Here is a 21,715-nt window from a genome sequence, read left to right as displayed (position 1 = left end):
CACGGCATACGTATTAGTAATTCCCCTTGTGGATTATCATATCAATTGATAGTTGTAAGAAAAGTACAGCAACAACAGAAAAAACTCTATTTTGCTGACAAATATTGGAAATATTGATCGTTATATCTATACTGGTTCCCCCCCCCCACCACCCACCATCCACCACTCATCACATAAAGATAAAACCTTGCTATATATATATATTAAATCTATAGTTTTAGATTTATGAGATATGATTATATACCAACAGAACAACAATATCAAGAACAATATAACTGAAATGGAAGACGACTACGAGAAGATACCGGATTTACTGCCACGTGACCAAGTATATAAGGTCCAAGTCGGGCAGAAGCTGTATAACATTACTGGTGCGACGCTGTCGTGGGACGGGCCGAACTTCTTCACCAACTACTTCAAGGAGCACGACGACGACTCTATCTTGTTTCTGGATAGGTCTACCGAGAGTTTCGAGACCATATATAGGCACATGCAGGGTTACTTCATCGCGGTGCGGGATGAAGTAGAGTATACGACGGTGTATACCGATGCGCTGTACTACTCGCTGCCCAAGCTGGTCAGGTTTCTGAAGAACTCGGATTTCTACTATATCAATGTCGGGGGTGAGTCCTTTGCTGTTGCGAAGTCGTTGTTCAAGAATAAAGGTGACTCAAATAACTATTTCCAAGTTGTCATAGCTGGGTTCTACAGGGAGCTAGAGAAGAGGATCCTGGATAGGAGGATGACTACGTCTCCTAACCCTCCCACATATGTGCCCAGGTCGCCTGAGTTTTTCAGACAACTCTTGACTTTGTTAAGTGGTGTCAAGATAGATCTGGACGACCGGATGAGAAACTCATTGATTCAGGAGTGTAGGTACTATAGGTTCAAGGGTCTCGAACAAGAGCTGGTGAAACACAGGACATTGGTTAACCCGCTTTCAAATGTTGAGGAAATCAGTATACACTTGGATGACATTGTAAAATCAGGGTTGGGACTCAGGAAACCAGCATCAATGTGCTCAATGTCTCTTGTGTCAGCATGCTTGCAACAAGAGGAACAACATCGGTCTGAAAGATGCATGAAGAAAATGGAAAATGGTAACAATTGCACGGAAAGCGGTACCGCTACTACTGATAATAACGTCAACGGTAATGATACCGTGACCTCTAGAAGCCCCTCCCCAATTAATGATAATAACGACGACAAAGAAGCTGATGAACCCGAAAGAAAAAGGATTAAACTATCTGACAATAAGAAGTGTAACCATAAGAATGAAAAGATATGGGATATTGTAACATACCAGAGACCCTACGTTGACGCATATCCTAGGGATCTGATATTCCAACTTGATGCCAATGAGTGCATGTTGATCTTTAACAAGTCAAAAAAGACTATCCACGTCGACCTTGGATTCAACTCGGCTGTTTTGTTCGAGAGCTTGTTTAGCTACCTATTTTCCAATGACAAAGACGTCAGTATAAATTTGGAAGATTTCAAACTAAATCCATCGGGTGGTAAGACAACTACCTGTAACAAATCCGAGGTTCATAGTACCTCACCACATCTAGTTTTGCCGGCTTGTGTTTCACTATGTGACCTTCAAGTAAACGGCATCAAATGTAACAATATATTCTCTTTAGTAGGGGACACCAAATGCAACGAGAAAGTCCCGGACTTTACAGATATGGAAAACATTCGCTACTGTGTTGGATTAAAACTCCACATAGCGAAATCGATGTGGAAGATCGGTGTGAAAAACAACAAGATTATGCTTATAGCAATCAAGGCTGTTACTTATTGTAGCACTAAGGAATATTGTAAAACTATTGATTTCCTATAGTTTCTTTTATTTTTAATCTAAAGAAAAGAAGACAAAAATAAAGGGACTGGGTCAGTTATTTTTTTTTGTCCCATACCATCCATCCGTCATAGTCAACTTTTTTATCATTATTTATTTATTTCTTATGCATATTATAGCACGTTTCTAAGATAGAACGTAATCGGGTCATTACGAATTATTTATTTGTTTTTCTTATTTTTAGTTTCATTTTTTCTGTTAGCAGTTACACAATAACTTGCTTTTTTTATTTCTTTTTCTCAATCAGTTGCCAATAGAGCTCCCAGTTTTATCCGTTATCTTTTTATTAAATTCTATAGATGTCGTCACTAGGATATACAATAGATTAGATCGTAATATAATAAATCTGTATAAAAAAAAGAAATTCAATGCTCTTCGAGGTAAATAAAAAATAAAAAAACCTTTATAATAAAAAAAGAAAGAAATAAAAAAAAATTATACCGCATCCAAAGATCCACTATAAGCCGTGCAGGGTCATTTCTAATTTCTACGTTATTTTACTGGTGCTCTTAAAAAAGCAATTATTTCGGAATATCTATAAAATGACGTAATTTCTTTCTTTTTTTGTAAAAAAATTTCTTTTTTTTCTATATAGTCGATATCATCATTTTAACCTATTTCATATTATAGTCTTCATCCAATTGATAAGTTGAATCATATTTGGCGGGATATATAAGGGGAGATTTTTGATTACAATTTCAATTTGAAATACTATACTCTTATATAATTTATAACATATAAAAACCATCAAGCTATTGTGAATCCAATTACAATAACATACAAACATAACAATTACAAACACAACTAAAATGTCTCAATCTCCAGTTTCTTTGAAAGTTAACGCCGCTTTGTTCGATGTCGACGGTACTATCATTATCTCTCAACCAGCTATTGCTGCTTTCTGGAGAGATTTCGGTAAGGATAAACCATACTTCGATGCTGAACATGTTATCCATGTATCTCACGGTTGGAGAACATACGATGCCATCGCTAAGTTTGCTCCAGACTTCGCTGATGAAGAATATGTTAACAAGTTAGAAGGTGAGATTCCAGAAAAATACGGTGAACACTCTATTGAGGTTCCAGGTGCTGTCAAACTATGTACCGATTTGAACAAGTTGCCAAAGGAGAAGTGGGCTGTTGCCACCTCTGGTACTAGAGATATGGCTCAAAAATGGTTTAAGATCTTGAGCATCGAGAGACCAGAATACTTCATTACTGCTAACGATGTGAAGCAAGGTAAGCCATTCCCAGAACCATACATCAAGGGTAGAGAAGGTCTAGGTTACCCAATCAACAAGGAAGAACCATCCAAATCCAAGGTCGTCGTTTTTGAAGATGCTCCAGCTGGTATTGCTGCTGGTAAAGCTGCTGGCTGTAAGATCATCGGTATTGCCACCACCTTCGATGTCGACTTCCTAAAGGAAAAGGGTTGTGATATCATTGTTAAGAACCATGAATCTATTAGAGTTGGTGGTTACAACGCCGAAACTGATGAAGTCGAATTCATCTTTGACGATTACTTGTACGCCAAGGACGACTTGTTGAAATGGTGATCTCTTACTGAAAGCTTAAACTATTGATATTCTTTTAAACTTTTCCATATATAATGTTTTTATAATTTACATCACATTTATAGAATTTTAATTATAAAACATATTCATTCATTATGTCAATTTTAGTCAACTGTTATTTACAGGTTATTTGAAACCAAAATGTGAAAAGTATCAAATATGAAAATCAATGATAAAATGAACAATAAATCTTGCTCAATATTATTATATCAATATAATTAGATAGTTACTATGGACATACTAAAGAAATCTCATAATAATAAGTACAGGCTTGATTAAATCTTTTATTTTCAAAACCATCCGCTTATGAGGATTGAACACAGAAGCATACTAACGTAAACTCTTTTAAATGAAACGATTAAAGAAAGAATAAAGCTGTAAACACTGATTTGTTACATCTTATTATCATTATATCTGAAGTTAGAATCCTAATAATTTCAAAAACCAAAAAAAAACGAATAAAATCTCTTTGTAAAACGGTTCATCCTTATGCAGGGGAACTGCTGATCATCTCTGTATTGTTTCAAATTGACCAAATGTCCAAGAAGGGTTACTTCAAGGACCTCTTCAAAAGTTTTTTTTCGGGCCATATTGAGCCGTACACAACAGCCGTTTAAAGTGACACATATCAATTATAAACGTTTATGATATATACAGGTCCCATCAATCCCATTGAGTCTGTGTTAAAGATATACCGTTCTTCGCTTTTATGATTTCCATGGCTGCAATGGCATCTTGTGAAGAATCGTGTTCTGAAAGTTGGATCTTTTTGCTTAATATTTCAAAAGTTAGATTTTTGAGTGAGTTCTTGAAACGGCCAGTGGAGTACATAATTGCTGTATCCAAAATTCTGGTATGAAATAACCTAAGCACGTTTAGATCATTTTCAAGACCATGTCCAATCAGTATAGTATTTTTGTTTATCATTTTTGGACTCAGGACTTGTTCCATCGCATCTTCGTAGTCCATAGCATATAACATATCTTCTTCATGGACACCACTAAATTGAGAATTTAGGTCAATAACTTCCCCTAAAGGATGTATTATTTCATCAAAGACAGTTTTATTAGTAAAAAAATCAACAATTGTCAATCTTACCATTTCGTATCCCTTTGAAGTAAAAGCCATTTCACAATCTAGGGCCAAAACATTCTCATCACCATCAATACTATCGGTAGATAGAAAACCAGTAATTTGAGCTAGTTCCGCATACGTCTCTCCTTTATAAACATGGTGCTTTTGCGTCATGCATCCTAGCCTTTGGAAAGAGACTGAGCCTGAAGATTCACCACAACATGGATATATATCCGTTTTAGTTGGCTTATCAAAGAATTTTTTCGATGTATGGTACCGGCATACAACAGCATCCATTATAGAGTCCTTCTCAAACTTAGTATGACATCTAATACAGGTTACATATTGTGAATTACTTTCCATTTCCAAATCTCGATTCTTACTGCTCTCTGTTATATAACCATGTTTTTCAAGAGTATTAATATCATGCAGTAGGTCGTTAAGACGTTTTAGAACATCACTTTTCTTCTCAAGCATTGCTTGCCCTGTAGCTTCACCAGTTTTCCTTTTAGCCAATGGTTTATTATTTATTTTTAGTTTGTAAACATCACCTTTAAATTTAACAATATCTCGAAGTAGTATACCCACATTAAATCTATAAGACTGGGAAGTCTTGCTCTCTTTGGCAGTTCTCAGCTCCAAACTTACCGCAAATTTCCCCAGTTTCTGCCTGGGATAACTTACTTTTTGTAATGCTTCACAAAACTTATGTATAACTTTATACCTGTCCTGAAATCCAACAGGCTGATGTGCTAAATCAACAGGTCTAAGAGACACATCATTGTTATTCATTACTTATAATGTCGTTTCTTTGTCTTGATTCTACAATCAAGACTTTCTACCCTTCTAATACATCTACTCAAAATCAACGATGAAAAGGCACTATAGCAATACAAGAACCTGCATCAAGACTTTTATGGGTTATACATTTGCTATACACTACATAAGTTTTTGTCAATACGTAATTTTTCGATCTCTCTTCATTCACGTGATCTATATGAGATGAGCTGGTAGCCTTGAAATCGAAAAACTGCTACTACGTTTTCTAAGATAGTCATTACTTCTACTATCGTTTCTAAGCTAGTAATTTGTCTAATTTGCAATTTTTTTTTTTTGTCAAATTTTCAGATGCGATGAGCTTTTTGTGAAAAATTTCAAAATTTAAATAAAATCGATGCGATGAGCTTCAAATAAGAGTATCCCGTTTATTAGAGCAGGGCTTTTTTTTTTTAAACTTCTCTTTATATTAGTAATTAGATACTATATCTGGAAAGTAATTGTGAAGCATTTTTGAGTCTATCTTGTATTGTCTTTAATTTATTATTTCTAATACATTGTTGTTTTGTTTTGGATTATAAATAAAAGCAGATTACCAAGAAATAAATTTCGATATCAAACCCAGACAAAATGTCTCACGACACTGTTACCTTTGATTTGGACCTGGTCCAGAAGAGAAAAGATGAGTATCTTAGACTGTTTCCAATGGATAAGGAGCTGGAATTGTTCAGCTTCAATAGTAAAGCATCAGCACAATCCGCTAATCTCAATGGTCTAGCTCAATTTATCCTGGACAGGAAATTTTTGTCCAATGCTTATGTGTATCTATACAAGCCGCTTATGCCAGAGGTTGTGTCCCGTTGGATTTCAAAGCTCTCAAACTGCACTGATACTGAAGCTATTGCCATCATCGGTCAACTAGCTAGAGTAATTACCATTTTTCCATTAGCCATGCATCAGATAGAATCTGGCTTCAAACTGCATTCTAGCAAATTCGATAATCTACTAGGTTCCCAAGTGAATACTGAGGAGGAAAAGAAGGATGTCCTACTTGCATATTATAGATTTTTATACCAGGACAAGCATGCCTTTTCGAGCTATATCAAGCTAGATACTATGTATAACATTCTATCATCAGAAACCTCATCACTGCTACTGAAATATATCACTATAAAAATTATATCGCTTTTATTAGATTTGAATGAGAGTGGTACCCTAGATATGGAAAGTACTCATATTGGTGGAAACAACATAATAGTCGGAACTTACGAAGGTGATCATGATGTGAACTACAAATTCTTAGAGCTCAATGAGGCGAAGAGATTTTCTAACTATTCCACTATGAAGGCTGTCGAGAGTGAAAGTACGGTGACAAACTATATTAAATTCGACTCATCAGTTCTAAGTCTCAATGTGGTCTCAATTTGTGGTGTATTAACACCAAGAATATCAACTAGGCCAGATCCAATCGAATACGAGAAGCACTATGTTCCAACAGAGAAGACAGTAACAGCATTGCAAAAACTAGCAGGACTTCTACAAAAGGCCGATCCGATCATGTTGCTAGGTAAAGCAGGTTCAGGTAAGACATTCTTAATAAACGAGTTGAGTAAATATATGAAATGCCATGATTCTATTGTTAAGATACATCTTGGTGAACAAACAGATGCTAAACTACTAATAGGTACATACACATCCGGAGAAACCCCTGGTACATTTGAGTGGAGATCAGGTGTACTCTCGACGGCCGTTAAAGAAGGTAGATGGGTTTTGATCGAAGACATCGATAAAGCTCCTACGGAAGTTTTATCCGTGATTCTATCACTTCTAGAAAAGAAGGAACTAACCATACCGTCTAGAGGTGAAACAATAAAAGCAGCTAATGGATTCCAAATTATTGCTACCATAAGGACTACGGATGATAAACAACAATCCGATCACTCTGTAAATATGATAGGTATGAGAGCCTGGAACACCATATTTTTGGAGGAACCATCAAGGGAAGAGCTAACTCAAATACTATGCCAAAAATACCACATTCTGTCCCAATTGATTCCTCAATTAATACAGACCTATTACCATATTCAATCTATTTATGCTGATCCTAGATTTGTTTCTCTAAACAAGGGTGCTCATTCCAGGGGAGTCTCTATTAGAGATTTAGTTAAGCTATGTGATAGATTAATGACTTTATTCATAACAAATAACATTAAGGGACCAGGTCATCTCATTGAAACTTCTATATTTGATGATATATTTGCAGAAACTACCGACTGCTTCGCTGGTGCTGTAGGTGAATATAGAGCCCTGGAACCATTGGTACGTGGAATTGGTGAAATGTTAGAAATACCAGAATCTAGGATTGCTTTATACTTAACAAATAGAGTTCCATCGTTTGAAAACCAAAACTCTTTTATAAAGGTAGGAAGGTCTACACTTGAAAAAAACTCACTCAACATGCAAAAGAAGTCAATCAATTCTACTGTATTTGCGACGACTAATCACTCTCTAAGATTAATGGAACAAATTTCTATGTCTATACAAATGAATGAACCATTGTTACTAGTCGGTGAAACTGGTACTGGTAAAACAACTGTAGTACAGCAAGTCTCAAAGCTACTGAACAAGCCATTAAATGTTATCAATGTTTCACAGCAAACTGAATCTGGAGACTTATTAGGTGGTTACAAACCGGTCAACTCAAAATCCATCGCTATTCCTATTCAAGAAGAGTTTGAGATGTTATTTGCTGCCAGCTTCTCGATGAAAAAGAATGAGAGGTTTTATAAAATGCTCCATAAATTTTTTAACAGAGGTAATTGGAAGAATGTCGTCAAACTATGGAACGAAGCTTTTAAGATGGCTGTTAATATTTTACAACCAAATGAGAATGATGATGAAAAGGAATCTCAAAAGAAAAGGAGAAAGCTTAATACCCAAGAAAGAGATGTGCTTTATAAGAAATGGTCAACTTTCAAAGAGAGTGTCGATAAGTTCGAGATGCAATCCGCAAATTTAGAAAACTCTTTTGTGTTTAACTTTGTGGAAGGTTCTTTGGTCAAAGCTGTTAAGAATGGTGAATGGCTACTGCTAGATGAAATAAATTTAGCATCCGCCGATACATTAGAGAGTATTTCGGACCTCTTATCTGATCCAGAGTCTAGGAGTATTCTTCTAACTGATAGAGGTGATATAGTTCCGCTGAAGGTGCACCCTGATTTTAGATTATTTGCTTGTATGAACCCTGCCACTGATGTTGGGAAAAAAGACTTACCATCAGGAATTAGGTCTAGATTTACCGAAATTTATGTTCATTCACCAGATAGAGATGTAAGTGATTTATTGGCCATCATAGACAAATATATCGGAAAATATAGTGTCAGTGACGAGTGGATAGGTAATGATATCGCTGAATTATACATGGAAGCCAAGCGCTTATCGGAGAACAATATGATTGTGGATGGTTCGAATCAAAAACCTCATTTTAGTATCCGTACTTTAACAAGAACCCTTCTGTATGTATGCGATATTATTCACATATATGGTCTGAGACGTTCGCTATATGATGGATTTTGTATGAGTTTTCTCACTTTGTTAGATCAAAGATCCGAGGAGATTTTGCATCCTTTAATTAAGAAATTTACAATTGGAAGACTAAAAAATATTAAATCTGTAATTTCTGAAATTCCACCATCACCAGGCCCTGAATATATACAATTTAAACATTATTGGATGAAGAAAGGATCAGATGAACCTCAGCCTCAAGAACATTACATTATCACGCCTTTCGTTGAAAAAAATATGATGAACCTAGTGAGAGCAACACTAGGTCAGCGTTTCCCTGTGTTAATCCAAGGTCCTACCTCCGCAGGTAAAACAAGTATGATCAAATATCTAGCTGATGTCACAGGCCACAAATTTGTCCGTATAAATAACCATGAACATACTGATCTGCAAGAATACCTAGGTACTTACATAACTGATGATACAGGTAAGCTTGTTTTTAAAGAGGGTGTATTAGTCGAAGCTCTGAGAAACGGTTACTGGATTGTTTTGGATGAGTTGAATCTGGCTCCTACAGATGTTCTTGAAGCTTTGAATAGACTTCTAGATGATAACAGGGAATTATTTATACCAGAAACCCAAGAAGTTGTTCACCCTCACCCGGACTTCATGCTTTTTGCTACTCAGAATCCGCCTGGTGTTTATGGTGGCCGTAAAGTCTTATCTAGAGCTTTCAGAAACCGTTTCCTAGAATTACATTTTGATGATATTCCCCAAGATGAACTTGAAGTAATTCTTCGTGAGAGATGTAAAATAGCACCATCATACGCTAAGAAAATTGTCGAAGTTTATCGTCAACTTTCGATTGAGAGATCTGCTAATCGTTTGTTTGAGCAGAAGAATAGTTTTGCCACTCTAAGAGACTTATTTAGATGGGCAATGAGAGATGCTGTAGGCTACGAGGAACTGGCTGCTAATGGTTATATGTTACTAGCTGAAAGATGCAGAAATGCCACCGAAAAGGTAGTTATTCAAAAAATCCTTGAAAGAGTTATGAAAGTAAAACTGGATATGACAAGCCACTACGCAAAACTCGAGGATAAAAGCCTTTTATCTGTCGAAACAGTAGTGTGGACTCAGGCTTTAAGAAGGCTTGTTGTACTTGTATCTTCTGCTATGAAAAACAAAGAACCAATTTTATTAGTTGGTGAAACGGGTTGTGGTAAAACCACTGTATGCCAGATCTTAGCAACGTTCTTAGGAAAGGAGCTCATAATTCTGAATGCACATCAAAATACTGAAACAGGAGATATTTTAGGTGCCCAAAGACCTGTTCGTAATAGGGCTGGTATCCAACAACAGTTGAAAGAACTCCTTTCCAAAGCTTTAGATTTACCCCCTATTGGCTCTTTAGAAATGTCATTAGAAGATATGATCAAAAAGTATAGAGAGAGCGATGATTCCAAGGTAGAGTCAGAAATGAATACAGAAATAGCTGAACTACTAAGATCTTCTAATCTTCTATTTGAATGGTGCGATGGTCCTTTAATTCATGCAATGAAAAATGAATCATTCTTTCTTTTGGATGAAATCTCTTTGGCTGATGACTCTGTTCTTGAAAGATTAAATAGTGTCCTCGAACCTGAAAGAAGTCTCTTACTAGCTGAAAAGGGATCATCCGATTCACTTGTAGTAGCTGAACCTGAGTTCCAATTTTTTGCAACTATGAATCCAGGTGGTGATTATGGTAAGAAAGAATTATCACCAGCACTAAGAAACCGTTTTACGGAAATATGGGTTCCCTCAATGGAAAGTTTTGAAGACGTTAAGATGATTGTTGAGAATAAACTGGATATAAAATCTACTGACTTTCCTAGAATTATTTGTGACTTCTCAGAATGGTTTGGTAAAAAATTTGGTGGTGGTGATGTTACTAATGGTATTATCTCTTTAAGAGACATCTTAGCTTGGGTTGAGTTTATCAATGAATCTTATAAAACGATCAACGATCCTAGACCATTATTAATTCATGGTGCTGCTATGGTTTTTGTTGATGCCCTAGGTACTAATAATACTGCCTATTTAGCAGAAGATGAAAATATATTAGATTCCATGAAATTAGAATGCCTCAATCATCTTAACAAGTTATCCGATCACGATCTTCTGTCATATGTTTTTGATAATATAACTATAGATGTTAACGAGAAAGCTATCAATACTGGTTTATTCAGCCTTCCAAGAGCAACAGGATCTCCAATTTCTACTTCATTCAACTTTAAAGCACCAACCACAGCACGCAATACGATGAAAGTTATTCGAGCCATGCAAGTGCATAAGCCAATCTTACTAGAAGGTAGTCCTGGTGTTGGTAAGACTAGTTTGATTTCAGCATTAGCTAGTGCAACTGGTAACAAGTTAACTCGTATAAATTTGTCTGAACAAACTGACCTGGTAGATTTGTTTGGTTCTGATGCGCCTGGTGAGAATAGTGGTGAATTCGTCTGGAAGGATGCTCCATTTTTGAGAGCTATGCAACTTGGTGAATGGGTTTTGTTAGATGAAATGAATTTGGCTTCCCAATCAGTTTTAGAAGGTCTTAACGCCTGCCTAGATCATAGAGGAGAGGCATATATTCCTGAGTTAGATAGGTCTTTCACTTGTCATCCAAATTTCTGTGTCTTTGCTGCACAGAACCCTCAATACCAAGGTGGTGGTAGAAAAGGTTTACCCAAATCTTTTGTTAACAGATTTAGTGTTGTATACGTGGATATGCTGAAATCTTCAGATCTCCTTCTTATTGCCAGACATCTATACCCAGATATACCTGAAGCTACAGTTGCTAATATCATTAGATTTATCTCTCTTTTAGAGGAATACGTCGTCAAAAAGAAGCAATGGGGTACATTAGGTTCTCCTTGGGAATTTAATCTTAGAGACACTTTACGGTGGTTGAAACTAATCAGCTCAACCAATGATACTAAGCAAATATTAAGCTTTACAGAAACGATTGTGACAGAAAGATTCAGAACGAAGTCTGATAGAGATAATGTCAATATGCTTATTAATGAAGTATTTGGGACAATACCTTCTGAAAGTAAACTGCTTCAGTTAAGTTATGACCGATTACAAATTAACAATGAAGTCATTCTGAGAAACCCTACATATAGATATCCTATTATGAACAAAAATGTGGCGCTTCAATGTAATTACGGTCCATATTTATCTTTAATGAGATGTATTAAAAACAGTTGGCCTGCAATTCTAGTTGGCCCTAGTAGCTCCGGTAAAACCGAATTAATCAATTATATGGCTGCAGTATTAGGTCATCAAGTTAACATATTTTCTATGAACAGTGATATTGACAGTATGGATATTTTAGGTGGTTACGAACAAGTTGATCTGAACAGAAAACTGTCAAAAGTAAGGGATGAACTACTTGACATACTAAGGGTGTTTGTTAGCTCAAATCTATTAAATGAGAAACAAAATCTAACCATAATGAGCAATGTCATTTTATTATATGAAAAATTTAACTGTATGGAGTCATTTAACAACGACAGCTTCAAAAGAGAATATATCAATGCAGAAAAATTGCTATGTTCTCTAGGAGATAATGAATATTTTACATTCTTTAAAGAAACTGGTACAATTGTTTCGCAGATCGGTCAAAAGGAACCCGTCAAATTTGAATGGTTTGACGGTATGCTAATAAATGCCATCGAAAAGGGTCAATGGCTAGTTCTAGATAATGCCAATTTATGTTCTCCTTCAGTTTTGGATAGATTGAACTCTCTTTTAGAATCAGAAAGTACTCTTCTGATTAATGAGTGCAGTAACGAGGACGGCTCAACAAGGACTTTGACACCCCATCCAGATTTTAGATTGTTTTTGACCGTGGATCCAAAATACGGGGAACTTTCTAGGGCTATGAGAAATAGAGGTATTGAAATATATTTAGATTCTTTATCTGAGAGATCAACAGTATTTGACAGCAAGATATTAAAAAATCATAATGCTTTCCCCCTCAAAACCTTTATTCCTCCGTTTCAATCAGAAACTTTGAAATATGCTGAACTGAATGATATTATTCTGGAGGATAAGCTTATTAACGAGGATGTTATAATTTCAAAAATTCCAGTTATTGATTTTCATTCAATTGAATATTGGCAGTTGAATATATCTAACTGTTCACTTTTCTATAATGAAAAAGATATTGCCCACAAAACTACCCAACTTGTTAGACTTATGTCTAATACAAGTATTGTGAGATATCACGAAGAATTTTTACAACTTGGACAACAGTTGTACTTGAACCCGCTAATAAATATTTACATTTTACCTCAATTACGCGAAAATGCTATTAAAATCTCAGACGTCGAAATTCTACATTTATTTTCCTGTTTAAGACTATTATCTGAAATGATTTCAAGCTTAGATCAATTACAAAGAGAAACAACCGCTGCAAAAACTGACGAAATGAATTATTTGCAACTGTCAGCTGCACTATTTAATGGTAGATACATTAAAAATCCTCCTAGCGTCCCAATATTTTCAATTCTAACGAAATTCCAGTCTTATTTCATCAGTCAATTCTCCAATGATTGCTTTATCAAGCCGCCTGCATTCTATTTCAAACACGTTGAATTGTTAGTAATTTTACATAGCCTAATCAACTCATGTGGGAAGAAAGAGGAGTCTAAATTGCGTGTTTATAAAAACAAAATCCAAGATTGGATGAAATACGCATTAGAAGCTCAAATTGAAGTGGACCTCTTGACAGAAGCACTCTATGAGTTCGAAGATAGCTTAAAACTAACCCGAGGTTTGTCTATGTCTCAAATTTGGAACAAATTTAGAGGGAAATATCCGCAATCTATTAATGCATGGAAGCTCTGGATGGAAGTTGAGACTTTAATTGCCAAATTTGATACTTTGTCGCTATTACAAAGATCTGACAGTATAGCTAGTTTATCAGCACTGCATAAAACCTTTTTTATTGTTCTAGATGATATTTGTGAAAATAATTTAGATGATGCTAAAGAACTAGTACAGAAGCTAACTCTGGGAATTAATAAACTTGAAGCTATCTCAGACGGTTTTCTAATTCAGAAGAACAGTTATTTTAAGAAGGAATTTGATGATTTGCTGATATTTAATGCTATATCACCTGAAAAAACCCCATACCAAATGGATAATGTTATATCACTGTCATCTACGCCATTAATACAACTTTACAAGGCTTCAAGCGAATCCTTGCCCTATCCAAACTTTTTGGCGTTGTTATGGTCGTTGAGTAACAACGAGGTTAATTCAAAAACCTCTACTATATTTACCTCTTCATTTTCTGAATCATTGTTACTGAAAAGTAGCAAATTAAATGAGATGGTAGGATCACAAATTGATGAAACTATTAATGATCTTCAGGTACTGTTAAATACTACAACATCATCCTCCATTAATATAGTTCAGGATCCTTTTGATAGGACATTTAAAATTTTGTTTAATTGGATTGTCGATGTTATTTATGCACACGTTGAACTAAAAGAGAGACCATCATCTGTTGCAGAACTTGTAGCAGCCATTAAAGAAAACTGCAATAGTCATATAATTGAAGTTTTTCAGTTATATTTGTTTGAAAAATTGTTAGAATATGAGTCAAATAAAACAATTGAGTTACTAGGTCAATGTTGGATTTATTTTGGTATTACGTTAGTAAATCTCTTCTGTCCAAATGCTTCTTATGATCCAGCAATTGATGACTACGTATACTATGAAATTTTCTCATCTCATAAAAAATTCTTTGAAGCTCTTCAAAAAAGCTGGGCTACTTATCGTATGGTTACTAGTGGCGATAATGAAATATATATCGAACAATTAGTGGAAAATATAGATCCAATTCCCACGCCTACAAAACCACAAGTGTTTAGAGGTAATGAACCCGTTGATGACCTATTTGAAGAGTGGAACGCTTTTTTGACGTCATCACTTTCTCCTGAGTTTGTTAACGATTTAGTCAAAGGTGTATCCGATAATGTTTCTGTTACTGCAAGAATTAAAAGTTTTCAGAATAATTCATCTAAATTTATTAACCGATTAGAAACCGGATCTAAAATGTTTGGCGATCTGAACGAAATCTTTATGGGCTATATTTTTGCTGTAAAGTTTGGTTTCGACCTATTAAAGCAAAAGCAAACAGATGCTGATTTAGGAACAGATATATCCACATTATGGGCTGTTAAACCATTGACAATCACTAATGATAATGATACAGATGCCCTATTTGAAAAAATTTCTGCTTTTATCAAAAGAATTGGATCCAATAATAAAGATGCTGAAGTAATTTTGTTATACTGTATGAAATTATTCAAATTTTCTAAAAAGAATCCAAGAATGGTAGCAGTTTTCCATAGGGTATTATATACCCTGTATACGAGATGGTCTCTAAGAAAACTACGTGAAGAGAAAGAGAATGAAAATCAGACTAGGAGCTTCAAGTATACAGACGAGACCGATAATACTGAAGAAGAATTTAAATCTATGTTCCCCGATTATAATGAACTTGTCGAATTTGGAGAGGAAGAAAAGCCACAGGAAACCTTGACCGACATGTATACTAGAATAACTAACGAGTATATCTCTTTATTTGAAGAGGATGAATCTATCAATTTACAGGAATTGATTCAAGAGGGTAACGAGGTTGCATCCTTAACCGATGAAATCTCTTCATTCTTTAAATCAACTACTATCAGTGCTGATATTCTACTTTCAGTTATCAATATCACTTCATCAAAGCTCCAATCATTTAAATCGAAAACAGGCAACTCGAATATCAATATTTATAAAAGTTATTCGATTCCAGAAAGTCGCAAGGCTGCCAAGCTAGTCACTTCCTTATTATACAGAATTAACGAATTACTTGCACAATGGCCCGATCATGCAACTTTACAAGACCTATACAGAATCTCCCAAGAGTTCCTAACATTTTCTCTTGACACAACAATCGCTAAACAACTTCAAAAGATCGAACAGTTATATACCGTTATCAACGAATGGGAGAAATATGCATCTTCGAATGTTTCTTTGAGCAATTATATGACTGAAGTTGTTCAACTATTGGTAAGTTGGAGAAAAATGGAACTACAAAGTTGGAGTGGTTTACTTGATGAAGAGGATAAGAAATTGGAATCCGCTGTTGGTACATGGTGGTTCTATCTTTATGAAGTTATTATTTTAGCGAATACTTCTGAAAATACTGAGGATGAAAATATGAATGTTACCAAACTATTGCAAGCCTTAAATGTTTTCTTCAGTGATAGTACTATTGGTGAGTATAAGCAAAGATTAAAGCTAGTAAGAGCTTTTAGAAAGCACCTAGCATTTGCGCTACCTGAGAAAGAAATCATTTTAGATGCCTTATCAAACATTATTGAATATTATTCCCAATTCTCTGAAGGCATTCAAGATGTGATAGCAAACTCAAGGAAGAGTCTAGATAAGGACATGAAAGAAATTATATTACTTGCAAGTTGGAAGGATGTCAACATTGACGCTTTAAAACAAAGTTCTAAGAGATCTCACAATAATCTTTACAAGATTATTAGGAAGTATAGATCGGTGATTACTGGTAAGGTAACTTCAATTATTACTGGGGGTCTTGCCTATAGAAAAACGAAACCCTTAGAAAGAAAAATAAATTTGAGGGATATTGAGCTAAAAATCAATGAGAGTTTTGATTCTTTATTAGTCAATCAAGGATTCTGGATTGAAAGACCTTCAGTTCTTAATAATCTAGAAATAGTTACTCACAACATGAGAAATTTCAACAATAAAATCAATGCTTGGGAATTCCCTAGTTTCACTGATCTGTCCGAAGAATATATGGTAGAAGCGGAACGTCTAAAGAAGGAAACTCCTAGCGTTTACTCTAAATCAGTTAAAAAGCAAATTGCAACCTTAAAAGTCCAAAAACGTAAATTGCTAAGTGACGGGTTGAAAGAACTTAGAAGGATAGGTTTGAAAACTAATTTCAGAGCTGATATACAAAAAGTTCAATCGAGCTCAACAGCTATCCTGGCCAATTCTCCTGCCTTTTCAGCTCCAATTATCTTTAATTCTGACAAGCAATTCTATTTACTAGTGGATCTTCTACCAAGGCTAAGAAGTGCTGTATCTGAGCCACAAGATGATGTTCCTGTAAACTCAATTGAAAAAGGTATGGCGGTTGCAGAGAATCTAATTTTTTCCTTGATTGTTACTAGAAAGCCAATTGTTTCAATTGCAGATCGATACCACAAGATGGAAAATATTTTAGAATTCTTAATGAATATTCAAGAAGGGACTGCACAACTGTCTTTATCGGCGTGTCAAGACATTCTACCACCATACCAAAGACATTGTACAAAAATTTTGGAACTGGTTAACTTTTCCTTGTCAACAGTCGAACAATGCTCCGATTCATCTTTAACGTCAAAATCCATCAAGAAGCTAGAGAAGATAAAAAGTAGATTTATGGATATGGAAGCAAAGATCCAATCCTGCTCCATTTTTAAGCTGGAATTTGGTAAATTACACACCGAATATAAAGAGAACATCCAAAATACATTTGATGATTTAAGCGTTGAAAGAGCTTCGAATACGTCGTTCTTATTCACTCCAATTGAAGATTATTTGGGGCGCATGGATATTGATAACTATAATAACAATGAAGCCGATCTAACAAATATTGAAGCCATTTCTAGATCTTTAACGAAAATTTTGTCATCAATTTTGATTCATTTCCAAAAGATTATGTCATTTGATTTGAGTGATATTACCGAGGAAGATGATAAATGGCTCTCGAAACTTTCAAAACAGTTAATGAAGGTAATCAATATCATTAATACGGATCATATAACAAAAGCCTTAGATATATTAATGAAAAAAATTGTGAGTCTCAACTACGACACCACTATGTCCACAATTCTAAAAGCAATTTTAAACAGATCCGTACCCGTGCTACAGGGTTATATGAATATGGTGACAATTTTAATATCGAAATGTAAATCTTTCTATTCCGAGCTATCAACAGGTACATACTCATTTAGTACCATACTTTTGAATTTGGCTAAGAATGGTTTCTGTTCCCCTGAACCACCAACGGAAGAAAAGGAAGATAATAATTTACATGAAGGTACAGGTTTAGGAGACGGTGAAGGTGCCCAAAATAACAGTAAAGATATTGACCAAGATGAAGACTTAACAGAAGATGCACAAACAGAAAACAAAGATCAAAAAGATAAGGATGAACGTGATGAAGATGAGGAAGATAACGCTGTTGATATGGAAGGAGATATGGCTGGTGAATTAGAAGAACTTTCAGAGGAAAACAACACATCAGATGAAGATAATGACCAAGAAGATGACGAGGATATGGATGAAGAAATAGATAACCTCGATGATGATAGTAATGCTATCGATGACAAGATGTGGGATGAGAAGGCTGATGATAGCTTGAAAGAAAAGGAAACTGATAACCAAGTTAATAACAATGATGAAGAATCTGCTGATGTAGAAGCTGCTGAAAACGACGCAAATAATGGTGAAAATGAATCTAAAGAAGAAACTTCTAAAGAAGAAAACCAAGATTCTCAGGAGAATCAGGAAAACCAAGAAGTTTCCGATGGGGAAAATTCCGAATCTGGTGAAGAGGAAGATGTTGGAGAACAAGAGGATGAAGTCAGAAACGACTCACATGATGATGATGAATTTAACGCCCCCGAAATTGAAACCATGGATCTACCGGAAGATATGAAGCTAGATTCAGATGAAGATATCGGATCTCAAGATGAAAATGAGAATCTGGATGAAGAATCTGATAATGAAGTATCTGACGTTGAAGAACAAAACCCTGCCTCTCTCGAACAAATGGAAGTGGAAGAAGAAGAAATCCTAGAAGAAGATAATAACGATGGAGAGACAGAAAACAATGAGACAGATGATATGGATGTTGATGAAGATAAAGATGGTGACAGGGAAGAGGAAAACAATAATGAAGAAGGTGGTGCTGAAGAACAGAATAGTGAAAATGAGGAGGAATTGCTCGATGATCAGGCCCAACAAGAAAAATCTGAGATGGGCGGTGAAATGGACACTGAGAATGCCGATGGAGCCGAAAACTTTTTAGAGAATGAAGCCGATATAAATGAAGCTTCAACGGCTCAAAATTCTGGATCTAAAGGAACTGGGGCTGATACTAAGGATGAAGAAGAGCAAGACGATATTGGTAGTTCCGGTTTAACTAGTAATGATCACAAAGAGGAAGAAAGTGAAATGCATGATGATAATTCCAGGAAAGAAGCCGACGATATTCTAAAGGAATTAGGTGATTCTTTGAAGGAATACCACAACCGTAGACAAGAAATCAATAAAGCTTCTATGGATGAACACAAAGAAAGTGAACAGTCTGCTAATCAAAGACCTGATGAGTTTGAACATATTGACGGTGACAACACTGAATCGAACACACAGGCGCTAGGTAGTGCTAACCAAGAAGAAATTCAAAAACTAAATGAAGAAATGGCTATTGAAGATGATAATGAAGGTGAGAATGGTCAAGATGATGAAGAAGAGGGCCAACAAGGTGTTGAGGAAGCTATCGATACTGAAATCAAGGAAGAAGATATGGAAGAAAAAAATGAAGGTGAGAATGAAAACTCTAATAGCCGTGGTGCATTTGCTAGTACCATGAAAGATTTAACCCTAGAAGATAATTCGTTATTTGATAGTGATGGTATATTTAAGAAGGAAAATTATGAAAATGAACTGGATGAAATTGTTGAAAATATTGACAAAGAGTCTCACCTTCGTGCTGAGATGGATGAACCCCATAGACCTGTAGAGGAAGCCCGTATGCTATGGACTAAGAGTGAGAAAGAAACAACTGAACTTTCTGCCAGATTGGGTGAACAACTGCGTTTGATTTTGGAGCCTACCTTGGCGACGAAATTAAGAGGTGATTACAAGACAGGTAAAAGATTAAATATGAAACGTATCATCCCATACATTGCTTCTCAATTTAGAAAAGACAAGATATGGCTGAGAAGAACCAAACCAAGTAAAAGAGAATATCAAATCATGCTGGCTTTGGATAACTCCAAATCCATGAGCGAATCGAAGTCTGTTCAACTTGCATTTAACAGTTTATGTCTGGTCTCTAAAACGTTGAGTCAGCTGGAATCTGGTGGACTGTCAATTGTCAGGTTTGGTGAATACACTAAGGAGGTGCATTCATTCGACCAGAGTTTCTCTAATGACTCAGGAAGCAAGGTATTCCAATGGTTCGATTTCCAAGAGACCAAAACTGATGTTAAAAGGCTAGTCGCTGAGTCGATAAAGATCTTTGAAAGAGCTAGATCCTTCTCAGCAAACGACCAATGGCAACTAGAAATAGTTATTTCAGATGGTATCTGCGAAGACCATGATACAGTAGAGAAATTAGTCCGCCGTGCCAGAGACAAAAAAATCATGCTTGTCTTTGTCATCATCGATGGCCTAGGAAACTCAAACGAATCTATTATGGATATGAGTCAAGTGAAGTACATCCCAGATGGATCTGGTAACCCACAACTAAAGATCACCAAATACTTAGATACTTTCCCATTCGAATTCTACGTTGTCGTCCACGATATCGCCGAATTACCGGAAATGTTATCCTTAATTTTGCGTCAATACTTCTCAGACTTGGCATCCACCTAGATACCAAAAAAAGATTGACTAAGATTAACTAAAAGAACCAAATGTATATTAGAATTGTATAATTAAAATAATAAATAACTCTATTAGTTATTATGAAGTCCAATTGTACGATTACCTAATTCCAGGGTAACCTTTGAAAAAAACTTACATTACAAAAATTTTTCTCAGCTCATCGCATCTCATCGCAAAGCAACTGAAATATATTTTATTATATAAATGGAGTGTTATTTAATACAGTAGAGGTAGTCAAGATCAAAAAGATTACAAACACATAACAGTAACTTACTAAAGCCCAATTCAAGTGTTTAAGGTTTGATGTAGAACCAGGTGGTTTTAGCTAACTTTAATTACTTGAATTTAAAAGAATATTTTTTTTTTATTACTTATTTTTATGATGATAACTTGATTAACAGTTGCTCGAAGATTATCTTAACGGATTCTCAATGTGAGCACATGATTTCTCAATAGACTACAACGGTATCTGATATTAAACTAAAAAAAAATAATTCTGTTTCTTGCTTCTACCTTCTATACAATTATATATAACTATATGCAGCGTAATTATTCTCTACTATCTTTACTTATTTCAGATGTTGTAGCATATGCTGAATTCCAACCGAGGATTCTTATTTTGATTTTTGCGTTTCTTAGATTTCTAGTTATTTGTGGTTAAAATCAAGCTCATCGGCAAGTATAATCCATATTAATGTACCTTATCGTCAAGGTATAAAGGTAATAACTGGCTTATACGATAACATAATACAGAAACAATACATGGCTAAGAAAAGAATTAACACTCAGAGGTATAAATATCCGCTTCCAATACATCCTGTGGACAGAAATGCGCTTCCTCAACTGATTCCTCACAACCCTGTGTCCTGGGTATACTGGCTATGGTGCTTATATAGGAATAGCAATGAGCTTGAGAAACGTATTCCAGTGAACATACACTCTGAAGGTGGATGGCCGCATTTCTTAGTCGAGTCTCATGGTGATATGATGTACCTGTGGAACAATGGGTTCTTTGGTACTGGGCAAATGTCACGTAGTGAACCTACATGGCAGTCGAGAACTGAGAAGAGGCTAAACTCTAATAACGATGGAGGTGGTATGGCATTAGAGAGAATAACAGCAGTTAGAAGAGCACAGAGACTAGCGTTTAAGAGTGAAAGACTGCGATTGGAGCAGGAAT

At 35.5% G+C, this 21,715-nt stretch overlaps 3 protein-coding genes across 3 annotated transcripts; all 3 read left to right on the top strand.

Moving 5' to 3' along the window:
- Nucleotides 1–232: 232 nt before the first annotated feature.
- Nucleotides 233–1,843, top strand: RNJ42_02431 (uncharacterized protein; the record flags this gene model as incomplete). Its single annotated transcript, XM_071052596.1, has 1 exon — nt 233–1,843. The coding sequence occupies one exon, from the start codon at nt 233–235 to the stop codon at nt 1,841–1,843; it is 1,611 nt and encodes a 536-aa protein (XP_070906443.1).
- An 827-nt stretch (nt 1,844–2,670) lies between these two features.
- RNJ42_02430 (HAD family hydrolase) lies at nt 2,671–3,417 on the top strand (the record flags this gene model as incomplete). The annotated part of the gene is made up of 1 exon (XM_071052595.1): nt 2,671–3,417. One exon carries the CDS (start codon nt 2,671–2,673, stop codon nt 3,415–3,417), a length of 747 nt encoding a protein of 248 aa, XP_070906442.1.
- A 2,499-nt stretch (nt 3,418–5,916) lies between these two features.
- On the top strand, nt 5,917–20,523 carry REA1 (AAA family ATPase midasin; the record flags this gene model as incomplete). The annotated part of the gene is made up of 1 exon (XM_071052594.1): nt 5,917–20,523. One exon carries the CDS (start codon nt 5,917–5,919, stop codon nt 20,521–20,523), a length of 14,607 nt encoding a protein of 4,868 aa, XP_070906441.1.
- Between the last annotated feature and the right edge of the window lie 1,192 nt (nt 20,524–21,715).

This window comes from Nakaseomyces bracarensis, assembly GCF_045282275.1.
Source record: "Nakaseomyces bracarensis strain CBM3 chromosome Unknown Scaff9_0, whole genome shotgun sequence".
Lineage (NCBI taxonomy): Eukaryota > Fungi > Ascomycota > Saccharomycetes > Saccharomycetales > Saccharomycetaceae > Nakaseomyces > Nakaseomyces bracarensis.
The sequence above is the reverse complement of the archived record's forward strand: the minus strand, read 5'-3'. Positions and strand labels throughout refer to the sequence as shown.